The sequence below is a fragment of the Mustela erminea genome, chromosome 14 (assembly GCF_009829155.1).
Source record: "Mustela erminea isolate mMusErm1 chromosome 14, mMusErm1.Pri, whole genome shotgun sequence".
Lineage (NCBI taxonomy): Eukaryota > Metazoa > Chordata > Mammalia > Carnivora > Mustelidae > Mustela > Mustela erminea.
The window spans coordinates 36,094,885-36,113,260 of record NC_045627.1 but is presented as its reverse complement, the minus strand read 5'-3'; the positions used below and the strand labels follow the sequence as shown (position 1 = coordinate 36,113,260).

Sequence of the window (18,376 nt, the reverse complement as noted above, 5' to 3'; positions counted from 1 at the left end):
CATATTGTTTGAAAGAAAGAATAAAAATAATAAAAAGTTATAGAACTAAGAAGCAAATATAGGAAACTTGATGGAGTACTAAAAGTATTTGACCCAAAAGAAGGCAGAAAAAGAGAAATGGAATGACAAAAACTTGAAGGAACAAATGAAAAATAGGTGGCAAGATGTTAAACTTACACTCAGCCACATCATTAATTACACTAGAAGTAAACATATTACACACTTAAAAGGCAGAGATGTCCGAAGACATGTTGGAAGCCCAACTATATATACTGTCCATAAGAGAGATCATTTAAATATAAACACAAATATGTGAAAATTAAATAGATGGAAATAGATATACCAAGCAAACTGTGAACATAGAACATCTGGTGTGACTATGTTAGTGTCAGACCATGTAGATTTCAAGACAGAGCTTATTACAAAAGATACAGAAGTCCATTTCATAAGATTTTTAAAAAGACAATTAGTTAACAAGATATAGCAATTCCTAAAATGTATAAACTTAATAACAGCATTTCACTTATGAAGCCAAACTGACAGAACAAAAGAAAGAAATAGACAAATCCACAATCATAGCTGGAGATTTTAATACTATCTCTCATTAACTGATTGACGAAATAAACAGAACAAAGCCAAAAAAAGGAAAGAAAGAAAAGAAAAGAAGAATATAGAAAATCTGAATAACAGTATTACACAATTTGACTAAACTGACACACAGAATGTTACATCTAACAACCACAAAATATAAATTAATTCCAAGTGTATATGGAACATTCAAGAAAGACCATATTTTAGACCATAAAATAACTTTTAATAGGTTTCAAAAGGCTGAAAATTTGTGGACTATTTCCCTAGTCATTAAGGAATTAAATTAGAAATCAGTAAACAATAAGATATCAGAAGGGGAGGATATAGTTAGAAATTAAATAGCATACTTCCATATAACTCATGAGTCAAAGGGAAAAAAATTGCAAGAGAGAAAAAATATTTTCAACTAATAATGAAAATACAACATATGAAAATTTGTCTTACACAGATCAAGCAGTGTTTGGAGGGAAATGTACCACTTTAAATGTCTATATTATAAAATAATCTTTTATCTAGGTTTTCACCTTAAGAAGCCAGAGTAAGTAAATGCAACAAACTCAACCCTGTGTAGAGAACAAATAATAACTAAAAGCAAAAGTCAGTGAAATAAAAAGAAGATGAAGAGAGACAAAAGTCTGTTCTTCAAAAAGATTAATAAAATTGATAAACCCCTAGCTAGACTTGATCCAGAAGAAAGAGAGAACACAAAATACCAGTATCAAGAATGAAGTGGGTGGTATCACTAGAGATCCTACAGACTTTAAAGGACTATTAAGGAAATATTGTGAACAACTATTAAAGATGAGATACCAATCCTAAACCCTCCTTCAAAAAATAGAAGAGGAGGGAAGCATTTCTGTATCATTCAGGGTCCCATCAGGAGACAGAAACTACATAGTAATTCAAACGGTAATTTGAAGTTTAGGATAAAGAAATATTAACAAGGTGCGCCTGGGTGGCTCAGTGGGTTAAGCCTCTGCCTTTGGCTCAGGTCATGATCTCAGCGTCCTGGGATTGAGCCCCACATTGGACTCTCTGCTGGGCAGAAAGCCTGCTTCCTCCTCTGTCTCTACCTGCCTCTCTGCCTACCTGTGATTTCTCTGTCTGTCAAATAAATAAATAAAATCTTTAAAAAAAGAAGAAGAAGAAGAAGAAACTCTCAAACTGTTTTAAAAAAACATTAAAGTATTAACAAGAGATTGGGGGGAGAACAGGGAATTGACTAGTAAGAATCAACGAGAGCCCTAAAGGATATAGGAATAACAAACATAAAGAGTAGCCACTAGCTCTAGGGGCTGAGCTGGAGTGATCATAAACACTCCGCCCTCTTTGGGTTGAGATCCAGACCTTACTGAAGAGTACATGACGGGACTCACTGGACAGCTGAGAGGTTGCTGAGGTGCCCGGGGTGCCATGCTAGTGTGACATCTGGGATGCAGAGGGAAGTCATCCACAGTGAGATGCTATGCCTTGGAACTTGCCAAGTTGCTGGGGTGACCATTGGTGGGGAGGTACCCCACCAGCCTCACTGCGCCGCCCAGGCGCCGGAGAAGGGACTCGGGAAAGCTACCTGCTCCCAAATGCTGCAAGAATAGGGAGCTGACAGAGCCAGCACACTCATCTAGCTAAGCCCTAGAGAAAACTCCTTCAGGAAAAGGAAATTCTTTGACTCCTCCTGTGTCCCTCCAGCACCCTCTACTGACAAGGCTGAATGTGGGGCCCGCCATTGAAGGGGAAATAATTACAGGACCGGCCATCTGGCAAAGAAGAACGGTTTGGAGTTGAGAGGCAACACGCGGATAACTGGCACAGCCTCCCCTTTCATTTTACATGACCAGAAAGACTCTGATAAAACCCTGACAAAGACTACACGAGGAAATTACAGACCAATATCCTTCCTGAACATAGACATAAACATCCTTAACAAAACTTTAGCAAATCAATCACAGCAGTGTATAAAAAGGAAAATAATGCATCACGACGAAGCAGAGTTTATCCCAGCCATGCAGAGTTGGTTTAAAATTTTTAAAATCAGACAGTATAATTCACCACATTTAAGAATAAAAGAGGAAAATGACACAATCGTTTCAATAGGTGCACAACAAGAACTTGGCCAACGGTGACATTCTTTCATGGTTTAGACTCTAAGTGAACCAGGCACTGAAGAGAATTTCTTTTTTTTTTTTAAGATTTTATTTATTTATTTGACAGAGAGATCACAAGTAGGCAGGGAGGCAGGCAGAGAGAACAGGGGAAGCAGGCTCCTGACTGAGCAGAAAGCCCGACATGGGGCTTGATACCAGGACCCTGAGATCATGACCTGAGCCGAGGGCAGAGGCCTCAACCCACTGAGCCACCCAGGCCCCCTGAAGAGAATTTCTACCTGACAAAGGCCATCAGTGACATTATGCACGTTGGTGAAACTAGAGCCACAGAAGAGTGGGTTGAGCCGATGCCTTCGGCTCAGGTCGTGATCTCAGGGTCCTCGGATCCAGTCCCGCATCGGGCTCTCTGCTCAGCGGGGAGCCTGCTTCTTCCTCTCTCTCTCTCTCTCTCTCTCTCTGCCTGCCTCTCTGCCTATTTGTGATCTCTCTCTGTCAAATAAATAAATAAAATCTTTTAAAAAAATCTTGATTGATAAATACACTACTGGAGATGCCACCTTACGTGGACAGGAAAAATGAGACATGGCCTGATTCCTCTTCCTCCCACCCTTTCACTTCCCACCAGTGTCTCCTATTGGCTGATCCCAGGCAGAAACCAGTTCTCCTAAGAGTCCCAGAAACAGCCCATAGGATTCAGCTCTCTGCAACGCAGAATAGAGCCAGGGAAAGGCAACGAGGAGATCCGAGGGAAAACAGGAACTGTTCCAGAGTCGCTGCCACCTGCTGGGAAATCTCCCATGTCTCCTGGCAGAAGAGAGAAGGCTTAGCCCATCACAGTCAGGGCAACTCGTGGTGGTCCAGCAGCATCTTCCTTCTGACTTAGCTCTGGAGGGCCTCCTGCTGCGAGTCTGGATTCTCTTCCTCAACCTATAATCCCTCTTCACACAGCGACCTGTTAAGTTTCCAAGCATACCTAAGTCTGACATGCTAGGCAATCTAGCCCCACCCTACCCCATGTCCCTGCCATCTTGCCTGACATTGACATCACCCAATCAACCACTCCATCATGTGAGTCTGTCTGAACTCTGGGTGCCTTTGGGCTCATAGGGTCTCCAAGCCCAGCGTGGTAGGGACAGAGAGCTAAATTCCTTAAGTGGGTCATTGAGAGTGACAGAAAATGACACTACTCTTGCTTCCTCTCTCTCAATTCCTGGACTCATGTGTTCTGCCCTACTGAGTACACAGCACCATATAGAGTGTGATCTTAGTACATACACTAGGGTCCGGAGGATGATGTCTCATCCTTGCTGACTTTGCGGTGTCTTCACCTGGCCATTCTAGGCTCTCTTGGGCAGCAGCTTGTGTCCTTGCAACATCACTGGAGTGTGAAATATGGACCATCAAGGACCAGCTGAAAAATAAAATCAGGTAAAAATTCCACAGTATCTCCCTGCCCTGGTGGTCTGAGTTCTCACCACCCAGCCCAGGTGGGTAGTGATCTAAGTCTCATTTGCAGACTGGTCTGATGCTTCTAGACCACTTCCACTCGCACCCTACCTTCCTAACAACACCACTTTCTTACACCGATATAAAACATCCAACTGGTCCACTCAAGATGTCCACTCATCAAGCTGGTCCACTCAAGATGTCTTACTCCGCAGAATTAAGAGATCCTTCCCTTGGCCGTTAGGGTACCACACTGCCCAGGTGGTCCTCCTTCTTTTCTGGCCCCTCCCCGTCAATCTCCATAGCTCCTCCTCCTCCTTTCTGCCTTTAAAAATTGGAGTTCCTGAGACTCAGTCCTTGACCCTGCTCTTCTTCATGCCATGCTCTTTTCCTAAACTAGCTCATCTATACCCAAACTCTGGCTATACCTGGATGCCTCACTCATATATGGAATTTAAGAAACAGATGAACATGGAGTTGAGGGGGGTGGGGGAGAGTGGCAAACCAGAAAACAGACTCTTAACTATAGACAACAAACTGAGGGTTGCTGGAGGGGAAGATGGGGGGGTGGGATGGATTAAACAGGCAATGGGTATAAAGGATCACGCATGTTGTGATGAGCCCTGGGTATTATATAGAAGTGAAGAATCACTAAATTCGACCTGAAATGGATATTACCCTGTATGCTAACTAACTGGAATTTAAATAAAAAGTTGAAAAAAGAAAAAAGAAACTCACAAATACACTTGAGTCTAGACCTCCATCTATTGTTGGACTCTGCCCACTCTCCCTCTCTCTGCTAAACACACTCAGCTCTTTCGATGCCAGTCCCTTGTCAAGCCCCATCCTCTTTCACCCAAACAAGCCTCTTGGTTTTTGACGCCAATTTCCTGTTGATGCCAGTTTTCTCTTCACATACACACTGATCTTTTCATAAATGTACATTTTGAACTTGTCGGTCCTCAGTTCATATCCACTTCCTGTTGCCCAGGGCAAATACCCACTAATCCCTGCATGGACCAGCCCAGCCCTATCAAGCGGAGCCCGGCCAGCCCTCCAGCTTGAACTTGAACCTCTCTCCCTCCTTCTCAGTGCTCCCTCCATAGGCCCTTTCACTTTATCGAAACGTTCCATGCTCCTTCCCACTTCAAGCCTTTATGTAGGTTGGTCCTTTCTCTAGAACACTTTCCCTGATCCAAGCTTTCATTGCTCCCTAAAGCTTGTTGTCCACAGCTCTGTTGTCATCTATGCATATGACTGCTTTTTTTAACATCTGCCTCTCCAATCAGACTAGATGTCAGCCCCTAAGAGACCATGATGTTTTGCTCTCCTATTCGTCTCTCTCAAAGACCCCGTAGCCAGCACACAGTAATCTTCAATAAAGCATCCCCCTTGCTATGAGCTGGGCACTATTCTAAGTACTAGACATCTAGGTTCTCATTTCATCCAACAACCCTAAAGGTGAGTATGATTATTGCCTCCATTTTATAGCTAAAAGAATCAAGGCCAGAGAAATTAAATAATTTGTCCAATATCACAAAAAGCATGAGATCCATACATAGCTTGGCAATCTACCTGGCAGGCTCCAGAGTCTGCTCCTGATCCCTCCCTATTTCCCTCTTCATGGATGAGTGGGTGATGATTCCAGCTAACAGAGGGAAGTAGTCTACAATTCCACAGAGCCCAAGACCCAGTGCCCAGGATTCATCTTGCCAGCCTTTGTTCCTACATCTTGGTCTGTAGTGACCTCATCAAAAGCTTGTAACCTAGTCATCTCTGGTCTGGCCCCAACTCTGATTTCTTGTCAAAAGCATCTGAGGAATTTACTAAACGTGAAGTCTCCTAGGTTACTACTAGGAGGGCGTACTCTGGACTACAGGCTCAAAGGGTTCTGTAATTCCTATAAACGTCATTTGCCTGTCTCACTGCTAGACTCTGGACTCTCAAGACAAGGATTGGATTTAATTCATGTCTAACACCAGTCCTTGGCATACTTCAGACCTCAGGAAATATGTGCTAGATGGCTGAAAGGCCTTCATTATGTTTTGTTACAACTTTTACTCAAAATTCATCATTCACTCAAAGCCTTGGCACATCCCCTTAGAAGAAAATTTTCAGAAAGCCCAGGAAGTTTGCATGACTTGCTTGAAATGGCTCAGCAAACTTCAGACCACAGATTCTTGGTATTTGGGGAAGGGAACCATGAACTCCCTAAATGACCTCATGAAACTCAGTCTTCTCCTCAGAAAGATGTGTACACACACAGAATGTTGCCTACCATCTTCTGGGGTTCACGATCCATGTGAGCCCCCCTAAACGGGAGTGATGGGGGTGGGGGTGGACATTACACAGAAGATCTCCACTGTAGTCCAAGGAAAGATCATGTTTTCCAATAACTACGCACGTTAAGGACCATGGGTAATAGATTTCCCATCGATCTCTGGGCATACAGTCATCTAGGCTTCAGACTCCATTTCCTAGCTCCCCTTGCAGCTAAATGAAGCCACGTGATTAAGCACTAGCCAATGTATGGATGTATACCACTTCCAGGTTGTGCCCTGAAAGGCAAGGATGTGTCTCCCCTTCCTTGCTTCCATTAGCCCCCATGGTCTTAGCTCCATCATCAGAGTTTCCAGCTGCCCTATGGGTCTGATCAACCCTTTCCATTCATTCCACACCCTGCCAGCCTTCTGCTGACTGCCCAGGTGCCCATATATCATGTAACCTTCCCCCTCCTGGGCCCATAAAGCCAATCTCCATCAGAGACCCACCATTTTCAACATCCCTGCTAAATGCTCAACATGACATAGCTCCTGATATCAAGGACCGCATCCTCTTTTGAGGGAGACACAGGACAAAGGATCTCCACATACCAGGCAGAGAATGACAGATACCAAATGAGAGCAACTCAGAGCAAGGGCTCTGGGGCTTGATCAAGGACTAATGGCAAGAAACTAGGGTTCTGACTTGGCCACCCTTGCAGCATGGCCTTAGACAAGACACACTTCCTTTCTGGACCTCAGTTCCCCATCACTTGTCAACTTAGTGTTGGGAACTAGAGGCCAGTGAAGGTCTTCCTCAGCCCTAATCTTCTGGTTCTTGGCATTTCCCACAACACCTAGCATGTCATGGGTTTGTGCTATTGCACTACGATTCCTCAGAAGGGGACTGGTGTTCCTTTCAAGTCACTCACGTTAAGAATTGTAGCAATGAATTCCACCCACAGTCTTGAAGGGCTTCTGGGGCAAGTGACTCTCCAAGTAGGTTCTGTACCACTGAATAGTCATCCTATGCCCTAAAAACCTAAATCCCTGCTCTTCCAATTGAAAACACTTCCCGCCGTCTAATCTCTGTGACTGTAGGGAACAGCTGGCCACCATCTTCTCATAATGACCCTTCATAAACATTTATGAGACAAAGGTAAGGTGTGCCCAATTGACCCAGGCCATCTTGGTATCTGGGCAATTGAATTGACAGGAATTTGATTTGCAGCTTCCTGTGCAGACCCAAAGCTCTGCTTAAAAGTGCTCCCTTCCACACTTGCCTCTACAAAGGGCACCCCACCCATCAAATAAGGTGACATGCCAGGTTGCCTCCCAGTCCGCTATGGTTTCTAGTGGACGAGAGTAAATGAGCCATATGCACACACCACCAGCTGGCTTCATTGATTAGTCCACACCCCCTTTTTAGGTGGTTGTTCTGCAGGAGTCTAACTGGATGGGTGCTACAACCAGCTCAAAGGGTGGGGGACTCACAACTTAACAGAGAGCTAGGGGGGATGAGGCACAGACTTGGGGTCGAAAACCTAGACTCTTACTCTCTATCCACCATACAAACTGGGTGCCTTTGGGTGAGTCATGCCAGGTCTCTAAAGCCTCAGTTTGTTCATACATAAAATGGGGGCTGATCTCTGACCGTGCTGCCTCACGGACTCGTGTGTCTTAATAGTTCATGATCCTGCCATGGCAGTTGTTGACGGTAGGATTCAAATCGGGTTGCCCGAAAGAGGAAATCACAAGAAAAGTCACGTATTAGAACTTTGAATAATATTTATTTTTACTTTCTGGGTGAAAATTTCTTTGGAGGTATGTTTCATAATGTCTATATCATCGATTGTATTCATAAATGGTTGAACACTCACTGTATGTTCACGGTGATGGCTTTACAGGAATTCAATGATTTAAGTCCCAAGAAGTAGGTACTCTATTATTATCCCCCTTTTTATTTTTTTAAAGATTTATTTCTCTTAGAGAGTGGAGGGGTTGGGGGGAGGGGAGGGGAGGAGGTAGAGGGAGAGGGGGAGAGAGAATCTCAAGCAGACTCCATGCGGACCGTAGAGCCTAACATGGGGCTCGATCTCATGACCCTGAGATCATGACCTGAGCCCAAGCCAGGAGTCAGATGCTCAACCAACTGAGCCACCCAGGTGCCCCTATCCCCCATTTTATGGGGGAGAAAATGGAGGTGCTACAGAGAGGCTGAGTCGATAGACCCAGCTTACACAGCTATGAGGTGTGAAAGTCCACACTGAAACCCAGGGCTCATGGCTCAAAATCACATTTTCCTCTCCACTACTTTTCCTGCCTGGTACCGAAAGACATCCATAACTTATAATAAACCCTATTTTGTATATGTTTTATAGTGCATATAAATGTGAAGAGTAAGGAACCGCTATTGTAACGTATCATTCATATCATATCATATGATATCATAACATATCATTATGTTTTTGAAGGGTATGCCTGAACTAGTTTTCTGATAATGCCACTTCAGAAAAAAAATTGGGACCAACTGCTTTTAGGTCTAAGCAAGGGGCGATACAAAGCTCATTACCCTCACAGCAGAGTCGGGCTGGAGTGAGGCAAATGGGGTGCCTAGGCACCACATTTAAGAAGGTCCTCACTCTCAATGCTCTGTAAATCTCTTCCCAGCTCCATAGCCCTGATGGGAGCTAGGAGAAGCTGTGGAAGCCATACAAAGAGAAAAACAAGAGAGAAAGGGAAAGTCTCCATTATTTGTTGCTCCCAAACTCCTGTACCCCCAAGACCCTGACAGACCTGTCCACCTTCACAAAACTCCAGAGGGTGGCGAGATGGAGATCCTGGAGTGTGAGCAGTGGGTAGGGGGCGGGGAAGGTGACACAATGAAGATTCTCTACCAGCTACCTGGAATGGACACAAGAGAAGAGGAGTGCCGTGACCTTGAACCTCAGAATGCTGGGGAGCAAACTGGGAATTAGGAAAATCCCTTCCTGGCTCCCCTGGAGGTGGTTTGAGAGGGTGATCTGCCTCTTTCAAAAAAAAAAAAAAAAAAAAAAAAAAAGAGCCACACATCCACCACCAGCTTCCCAGCTCTACCTCAGCACTGGAAGAAATGAAGGTCTGGAAGCCTGGCATCAGTAGGCATGCTGCTACTGAATGTCACAGTGGCCCAAAGTCCCAAGTGCCCCAAGAGTTGGAACATGGAGGGAACAGAAGAGAGTTTCCTAAAGTCCTCAGTGCCTGCCTTTCCCCACTACCAAGTGGCCCCCAGGACCTCAACTGTTGGCGAAAGACCCTTTGGCCAGAAATTCAGATCTGGGAAACCGAGGGTGGGGATTGGGGTAGGATTAGAGGAGGGGGTGTGCTCTCTCCCGGTTTCCTCATCTCACAGCCTGAGACCCATTGATAACCAAGATTTCCAAATTTTGCAAAATTTGAAAAGAAAATTTCCTTTACTGGATAGGAACCAGGCCCGGGGTGAAATAATTTTCTCTTGGGGGCAGGAGGATAGTGGCAAAGCCAGGGCCGCCAGCTCCCATCCAGTGGTCTCCTCATCACGTTCTGTTAGTAAAGCCCAGCTTGGGGAACTTGCAGCACCAAGGAGGTAAGCGGGCGTGGGCAGACGTGTGTGAAACGGACTCCTCCAGGGGTACCGGCCTGCCCCCAGTGCGCCTTAGGTGGATGTCCACACTTGGGAATACCGAGGCATCTTCACCATTTAGGAATTGAGAAGCCCGGAGGTCAAGCGAGGGCCAGAGGTCAGGCAGTGCCTTACCGGAACCTCCGGAGCTTCGGGCCCTCTCCCCTCCTGCCAGGGACTCCTTTCCTGCCTCCTCAGGGTTGGCGCTCTGTGCCCACAAGCCGTGCGCTCTCCTGGTTCCCAGCGCCGCGCCCCACAGTGCGCCTTCGCGCCAAAGGGCAAGCGCGAAGTTAGAGAAGCCTGGAGGTGGCCTCCCCGCCCGCGGCTGTTTCCGTTTCTTCCGGGCTGGGGAGAGAAAATCCGCACAGTTCTGTTTGTTTCCCCAGCCCTGACGGGCGGGAGCCGGCATATGGACATTTTGCGCTCCGCATCTGTGTCATCGGTCGAGTTTTCTGTGGATGCCTGCGTGTGTGAGTGTGTGTGTGTGTTTGAGACCAAGCGCTGGGAACAAACGTGCATCTGTTAAATTTGACAATAATGTCCTACAGCGAAGCTGCCAAAATGGGGGCAGCAGGTGGGGGTGGAAGGCGGAGGGGGTAAGGGAGAGCGGGAGTCGCAAAAGGCCGCGCCAAAGCGCCTGGCCCAGGTATTATGTCGGGAGAAGGTGAGCGGAGCAGCTGCTCCTTCTCTCGGGGTGTGTATGGGAGCGAGGATGCTTGTGTCCCTGTGAAGAGTACACACCAATCTGCTCAACATATGTCGCCACAAATCACAGTATCCCTCCCTCCTCCCACCCCCCTACCCCTCCCGCTGACCGAGGGCAGAACAGAGAGAGGCTCTGAGAAGAGGCGCCGCTCCAACAGGTGTCTTGGTGCGCAATGCACCTTTTCACGCATTCACTGTCTCCGCCGGCGGCTGGGATAATGTGGACACTTTGTTTCCAGGCGCTTTGCGCCAGCTACGGACATCCGGGGGGAGGCGGCCCTGGGCAGGGAGGGGGATCTGGAAATAAAAACCTCGGGCTCTCCTGAGGTCCCGGGCCCTCTCTTGCCTTTGTTAGAGGGCTGCCTAGGCTGGAGCTCCCTCCTACGCCCCGGGGGGTGGCATATGGCGCCCTCTCACCTACCCAAGAAAAAGAACCAGCCACCCATTCAAGACCGCACGAGGTCTCTGCGCCGGGGGAGGAGGAGTCTCTGAGGGAATGGCTTCTCTCCCAAGGCGAATGAGGAGCCCGTCTTATCTCTCCCCACCCCACCTCCGCCATCCCCTCAGCTGGCGCAGCAGCCGTTGAGTGGGGAGCAGCGCGCCTGGGCAGCACCAGCCTGCGGAAGCGCCCCAGCTCCCGGCAGATGAAATATGGGGCTGGTGAGCCCCTGGAGACCATATGCTTTCAATAAAAGAAGACAAATAGGACCGAGATAGGCCTTGCAGTCAACCTGTTATAAATGGGTGGCAATTGGGCCAATGTACACGGAGGCAGGGCCCCCGGGGGGGAGGCCTGCTCGGTGCCAAATCCATGTGTCAGCTTCTGGGACAGGTGTGCCCAGGAGCCAGGGGCCAGGTCTCCCCCCCTCTGGGTTTATCACGGCAAAGGTAATATTGTGCTAACTATGAGTAAACAGTCATTGTGAAAACGAGGGAGAGTTTATCAGAGGCAAACTAGTTGGGGGGTGGCTTAACAATAAAGTTGTCCGCCTTGGGAGCAGGTGACGGCTGGCTGCGGGACTCCCGCGGTAGATGTTTTCCAAAGCACTCCACTTTACAATCTCTTGTAATTATTTATTAAACGAAATCTATTTATTATTATTTTAGCAAACACTGGAGACAGGTGGGGCTTTCTTTTCATCGTCTCCTTTTGTTTGAAGGGCTGTTTGAAGTGGCCAGTCTCGGCCCAGGCAGCTCGCTCGCCAGATTTTTGTCTTCCCCTCTTTCAGCGCCTAGGCGAAGGCGAGAGAAAGAAGCCCCCTCCTCTGGCAAGCCATTAGCTATTCAGCTTCCCATGGCCCCCCCTCTCTCCCGCTTGCTTCTCAAAGAGCCCCCAGTCACTGCTAAGATTCCCCCCGCCGACAGGAAGGCGGCAGGGCGGACCGCTGCCTTCCTTCTTTTCCAATCTGCCCGCGGTCTCCAGGCGTCAGGCCGTCGCCTGTCTCCTGGGCCGCCTCAGCCTCCAGGCTTGCCCAGGTCTCAGAGAGCAGAGGCGCGCGCATCTGGGAGACCTTACAGGCGGTGGCTGGCCTGGGGCTTCAGGAACCGGCTCTGCTCCCCGCGGGAAGAGCCGTTTCCCAAACACCGGCTGCGCGCACTGAGTTGTCACTGTTTGCGCCTCCGCCGCCAGAAGCACAGGCATTGACTTTGGAGAGAGGTCTGTGCGTCCCCAGCAGCGAGAGGGAGGACGTGGATCCCGGATCTCTAATCCCCCAGGACTCTGTGACCTCCGGCCCTGCCCTCCTGGCCAGAAGAAGGGCTGTCTGGTGCGTTCCTCAAGGAGACCGCTGCTCCGGGACGCTGCGCGCTCCTCGCCCTATTTTTTGCGCAAAGCAGTGGTGATGACTGCCTGCAAAGCCCCAAAGAGCCCTGAGCCGGAGCTGCTCCAGGGAAGCTGGATAAGAATTCCAAGTGGGTCCCAGAATTCTCTCCCAGATAAGAAGGTTCTCAGGAATGCCCAGAATCTTACCCTGGTGCAGGAAGCTCGCCTTTCCGCTCTTGCCAGTACCCATTACCCGCTTGCGGCAAAACTGAGCCAAGCCAGTCCGCCTTTACCTTTTATGCCTTTTGTCTCAGGGCCACTACTGGATGAGAGTCCTGGTTTCCAGCTGCTCTCCAGGATTCCTGCAACCCATAGGGATGTCTTGATCCTTTATAGCCAGGGCTCGCTCCCCGGAGAGGGGCTGGGTCTGGAAACCCTAGGGAAGCATGCTTTGGATTTCCTGTCAGTTCATAATTTGCAGGATAACAGAAATCAAGCAAGGCAGGTGTATGGGGCAGGAAAGTAGAGAGATGGAACATGGGTAAGGCTGGCTCCTCTTGGCACAGGGAAATGGGGCCACTATCCCTTTTCTACTCTGACCCTGTCTTTGTCAAAGATATGGGACTTCTATTTTCTACACTTTGGGGTTCTGGTTTTGCCTTGAAAAAATATATATTTTCCCCCAATCAGGAAGAGGCAGCAGGTACAAGGGTGAGTCTACAAATGAGAGTCGTAGGACCTGAATTCCATGTGGTTCCAGTAGAACTTGCTGTGTGACCTTGGGTGAGTCCCTTCCCCTTCTGGGCCTTGACTTTTCCATCTGCAAAAAGGGCCTTGGGTTCTCATTCTTATGACTAGAAAACACATTTGGAGCAATTAGTGACCTAAAGAAGGAGCAGGAGCAAAATGTGGAACCCGTGAGCCTCATTCCGTTTGCTGCTCCTGAGCCTGACCCCTAGCTTCAGATGGAAGGCAGAAAAGGAAGGAGTATCTGCTTGAGAGCCCACTGGCTGAGATCTGGAAGACAGCGCCCCCATCCCCATACAGTCCTGGAGCCCTCTCACCCTGGCTCCCAAGAGTATCCTTCCTCTCCCTGCCCAGGAGTTAACTGCGCCCTCCAAGCAGCTGGGGCGGGTATGGAGAAGCAGTCCCCGGGGCAGATCCGCAGACTTACCTCCTCCCTTCACCCCATCCCCTCAGTTTCCCAGCCCGGTCCAGCCCCCCTCCGCCAGCTTCCGGCAGACACTGCCTATCTGCGTCTGCTGGAAAGTAAAGTCATCGCAGCCTGCGGAGATGTAATGCGGGGCGGGCTCCACCCTTCCCACCCTCGGCTCCCTCCCCCCCGTCCCCACCCCCAGCCCACCGGACACGTCCTGGTCAAGAGAGAGCAGCGGAAGCCGCGACCCCTCACCCTGAGTGACCGGAAGCAGAAGACCACGGGGTGTCCGAGGCGGGGACAAAAGGGAAGGGCGGGGAAGGAAGGAGGGAGGATGTGTTCAGTGTCACTTTGGAAAGATTTCCAGACTGTGATAACAGGGGACTTCTGAGTCTCTGCCCGGTGCTCACGGCCAGATCCCGGCCCAACACCGAGGCGCTGGCTGGCCCAGGGAGTGCCAGCAGTGCCTGCTCTCCTGTGATCGGGCAGGAGGATGGAGGGGAGGAAGACGGGATCTGCTTCTTGCCGGGCCAGCAAACCTCGGGCATTTAGAAGACATGGCCTGGCCTCGAGCTCCTGGCCCTCTCCTGACCCATCCTCACCTGGGCCCTTCCCCATAGGCCCTGGCCAGAATGTGAGGGGGCTGTCCATGACTACTAGTGGTGGAATGTCACCAGAGGTCCCACCATGGCCACCCTCTGCCTCTGGGACATGATGGAAACCTCTCCGGTTCCTGAAAGGAGATGTGGGGTGGGGGGGGAGAGTTCTAAGCGCCTCATCTCCAGACACGGTGGTGGGAGGTGGGGTAGGGGGGCTCCTAACCCTGAGGGAAGGTCTCCAAGTGGCAGAGACGGATGCAGAATCACTCTCTCTGTGGTCGCCCTGTGCCCCCCTCCCAGCAAGGAGAGGGTCAGGGAAACATCACCCAGTGTGTGTTTCCTGGCCTGCCCGAGAGCAGGAGAGCAGGGCAGCAACTGGAGTTAGGGGCACTCCTTCAAGCGGGTAGTCAGAACACTTTGCTCCTTGTCCTATCTCTGGCAGGGAGATTTGGGGCGAGCCGCCACCTTCTCTGAGCCTTAATGTCCCCGTGTGTAACACGTGGAAATTAACCAACCCTATAGGCTTCCCAAAACCCTCTGTGGGGTACCAAAAAAGGGTTTGGACAGATGCCAAGGAAAGACAGAATAAGAGCAAAGCGGTCTGGGGCGGCCAGACGGGAGCCAGACGAGGCTCTTCTCACTGGGCGAGGCTCTTTGAGGAACCGAGAGTTGCTGGGACGGAGCCCGAAGAGAGAAAGCAAACAGTGGCGCTCCCCTCCCCCGACCCCGGCCCTTTGTCCGGAATCCAGCTGTGCCCCGCGGGGGGAGGAGCGGGCTCGCGTGGCGCGGCCCCCTGGCCCCGGCGCTGATTGGCCGGCGGCTCGGGCAGCAACGGGGCAGGCACGCTCCTGGCTGGGGCCGAGCAGATAAAGCGTGCCAAGGGGCACACGACTTGCGGCTCAGAAAATCCGAGTGGTCTCGCAGCCGCGCCAAAGACAGCAACGGTGGCCCGGGACCCCCTTTGCGTTTCGCTTTCCTGGAGCTGGGGAAACTTCAGGCAGCGGCGCCTGCTCTCAGGCGGGCTTGCAGACGAAAAGGCCAGTTCATCTCACCAATTGCTCTTGCTGCCCACCCCCGCCCTGCTCTCTACCCTTTTGCGCGGGAGAACAAGGTAACACCTGGAGGCCACAGAGCGAGGGCTGGAGAGGGGAAAGGGGTCCTCTGATCCGGCGGGAGGGGGAGATGGCTCTTTCTGGGCTTTTTCCCACTTGGCTCCGGGATAGGGAACTGCGCTAGGGTGTTGGACCCACGCTTACCCCGACCTCTTCCCCTGCTGCAGGATGACGCCTCATCCCTCGGGTGCGCCAGCTGTCCAAGTGACCCAGGAGACAGAGCAGCCCTTCCAGGGCGTCTTCGACGACGAAGTGACCTGCGTGGCGTCGGCTCCGACCAGCCCGGCTCGCGTGCGGGGGAACTGCGCCGACGAGGAAGGGGGTGGCTCCCAAGGGGCCTCGAGGAAGCTCCGGACAAGACGCGGGGGACGCAGCCGGCCCAAGAGTGAGTTGGCTCTGAGCAAGCAGCGACGGAGCCGGCGCAAGAAAGCCAATGACCGCGAGCGCAATCGAATGCACAACCTCAACTCGGCCCTGGACGCACTTCGCGGCGTCCTGCCCACCTTTCCTGACGATGCCAAGCTTACCAAGATCGAGACGCTCCGCTTCGCGCACAACTACATCTGGGCGCTGACGCAGGCGCTGCGCATAGCAGACCATAGCCTCTACGGGCTGCAGCCACCCACACCGCCCTGCGTGGAGCTGGGCTGCCAGGACGGCGGCTCCCCGGGAGACTGGGGCTCCCTCTACTCCCCGGTCTCCCAGGCGGGCAGCCTGAGCCCCGCCGCCTCGCTGGAGGAGCGTCACGGGCTGCAGGCGCCTGCCTCTCCGGCCGGTCTGCGCCCCAGCGCCTTAGCTCTTTCAGACTTTCTATGAAGGAGCCTGTCAACCGCTGGGTGGTGGGTGCTTGGCTGTGGGTGGGGGGCCACAGGGGCCGTCAGGGATGCACTGAGGCTGCAGCAACCCCAGGGCGAACTTTCTCCTCCAGTCTGCGGCTCCCTGACAGGGGGGTGAGCCTAGGCGCCTAGGAGGGTAACAGGCTGGGTTCAATTCCCGGTTCCTCTTCACAGCGCCAACTTCAGCCCTCTGTTTGCTGCCCGCGCAGGCGGGGATTGCAAGCTCTGAGAGCATTCCCCTCAAGTCACCCCAAGTCTCCCGCAAAGGCACCGGGGATTGTGGCACTAAGCAGCTGGAGACACCCGCTGTCTCCAGCCATCCTACACTCACTCAAGTCTGTCAGTCTCTCTTACCAATCCTCCACCAATGTGATTTAAACCAGTATTTGATCTCTCACCATTTGCTCTCTTCTCCGAAGACGCTGCTGACCTTCTCCAGTCCCTATTAAGTGCTGGTTTCTGGCCGCTCTGATGCCTTACTCCACGGAGGGATCCTCTGCCTTCTCTCGAGCACTTTTTGGAACCATTGCGCTCCTGGGGGAGGGAGACCAGGCTGTGAACTGGGAAAGAGATTGTCTGCCTCCGGAGTGTCTGTCCTGCTTCCCTGTGACCTGAAGCGCCCCTTTAAAAAAGAAGAAAAAAGAAAAAAAAAAGTCGTCTTTAAAAAAGAAGAAAAAAGAAAATATCGGCCTGTAAATTATATGATATCTTTTGAAGTGAATTTTGGTATGGTAAATTATATGCCCCCCCCTCCTTTACACGTTTGTATTTATTGATGAGATTTCACAGCAGGGGGGAAAGTCTATATTTTGTACATAAGATTATTTAGAGACTGGTGAATGAGATTTTGAGCCAATAAAAAAAAAGTACCCTCAAGAAACCTCAGTTAGGTAACTCGATTATGCAGAAGGGAGGGTGACAGCCTCTGGCTGGGGTGGGGGTGGACCTCAGTCCAAGGAGAGGGGGTCTGGGCACCTTCTCTGATTTGGGCAAAGAAATTGCGGTGCTAGGCTGGTGGCAGAGCAGATTGCGTCCTGAGAGCGAGTCAGCTAAACCCGCATAGAAAGTAAGAGCTGGAAGGCTCTTAAGAAATCACTGGTCCAGTTCCCTGTTTTATTTTATAGGGCAGCTACTTGTCATATTCCAAATAGTGGTTTAGATGAAAGACAAGTTTCCAACTAGGGCTACTTGCTGGCCCTGCTGACCTTTCTCCTACGCCACTAGCCTGGATTTCGAGCGACTGTTGAATGTGGGGAGGAGAGTAATAGCCCAACCATAGGGTCAGAGCCCTCAGAACCATGGAACGTGAACTGGGCATCCCAGAAATTTTCCCAGAGTGCTTAGAGAGCTAGTCCGTCTTCTGAGCGCATTTTATGGATCGGGTTCTGGGAGGGTGGCATCCTGACACATGGAATTGAGCAGCGGGGAGCGGAGAGAGTAGAGATTCCTGCTGAGATCTCTGGCACCCCTGGTACCTGGCAGTCTTGATAGAAAATTACCAAGAACCTATTCAAGGTTTCCAGCCACTCTTTACTCCCAAGGTAGAGTTGCGCTGGTGTGCCGCAAGGACTGAAACTTACCCCAGGGGCTCTACTGGAGCGCCCCTAAATGGCTTGCGGGACCTTGTACTTCCGGAAGCCGACTAAGCGGTAAGAATTCCCAGATTCTGCCTGACAGGAACAGGAAAATGGAGGGTGGGCACTCTATTCTGTGAATTGAGCCCTGGAGACTTTTTTGGATTGGCCACAGGAAGGAAAGAGCCAAGCCCAGGTGAGCGTGGTTGCCACCAGGGGCCTGGAGCCAGACCTTAGGTAGCTTTCCAGTTAGAGCACAAAGGTGGAGTCTTACCAGGGGTTAACACCTCTTGTGTCTCTCTCTTTTGCCCTCCCAGCTTGCAATAGAACTTTTATTCTCCTCTATTCCCAGGAAAGGTAACTCTGAGGAAATATGCCTCAGTTACCAGGGGCTGGATTTGGGGGAGGAGAAAGGGATGCGCAAACAAAAGAATGAACGAAGGTGTTGTTTCATTTCATGGCTTTAATCTGGGAGGAGATTAATGGGTTATTGGTGACTTCTGCAGCAGCCAATTTCCACCTAGGGCACCACACTGGGACAGGTGTCCGCAGCTCCTAGTAGCATGGACCAAGCCAGTGCCTGTTACTT

General features: G+C 50.6%; 1 protein-coding gene and 1 long non-coding RNA gene across 2 annotated transcripts; one reads left to right on the top strand and one right to left on the bottom strand.

Moving 5' to 3' along the window:
• Positions 1-11,820: 11,820 nt before the first annotated feature.
• On the bottom strand, positions 11,821-13,909 carry LOC116573677. The gene is made up of 5 exons (XR_004278921.1): positions 13,874-13,909; positions 13,685-13,769; positions 13,250-13,330; positions 12,804-12,872; positions 11,821-11,980 (listed from the first exon to the last, which is right to left on the bottom strand). It is a non-coding gene; the product is annotated as an uncharacterized LOC116573677 (long non-coding RNA).
• Positions 13,910-15,151: 1,242 nt separating this feature from the next.
• NEUROG3 (neurogenin 3) lies at positions 15,152-17,077 on the top strand. The gene is made up of 2 exons (XM_032313462.1): positions 15,152-15,376; positions 15,545-17,077. The coding sequence occupies exon 2, from the start codon at positions 15,546-15,548 to the stop codon at positions 16,191-16,193; it is 648 nt and encodes a 215-aa protein (XP_032169353.1). The 5' UTR covers positions 15,152-15,376; position 15,545; the 3' UTR covers positions 16,194-17,077.
• The last annotated feature ends 1,299 nt before the right edge of the window (positions 17,078-18,376 follow it).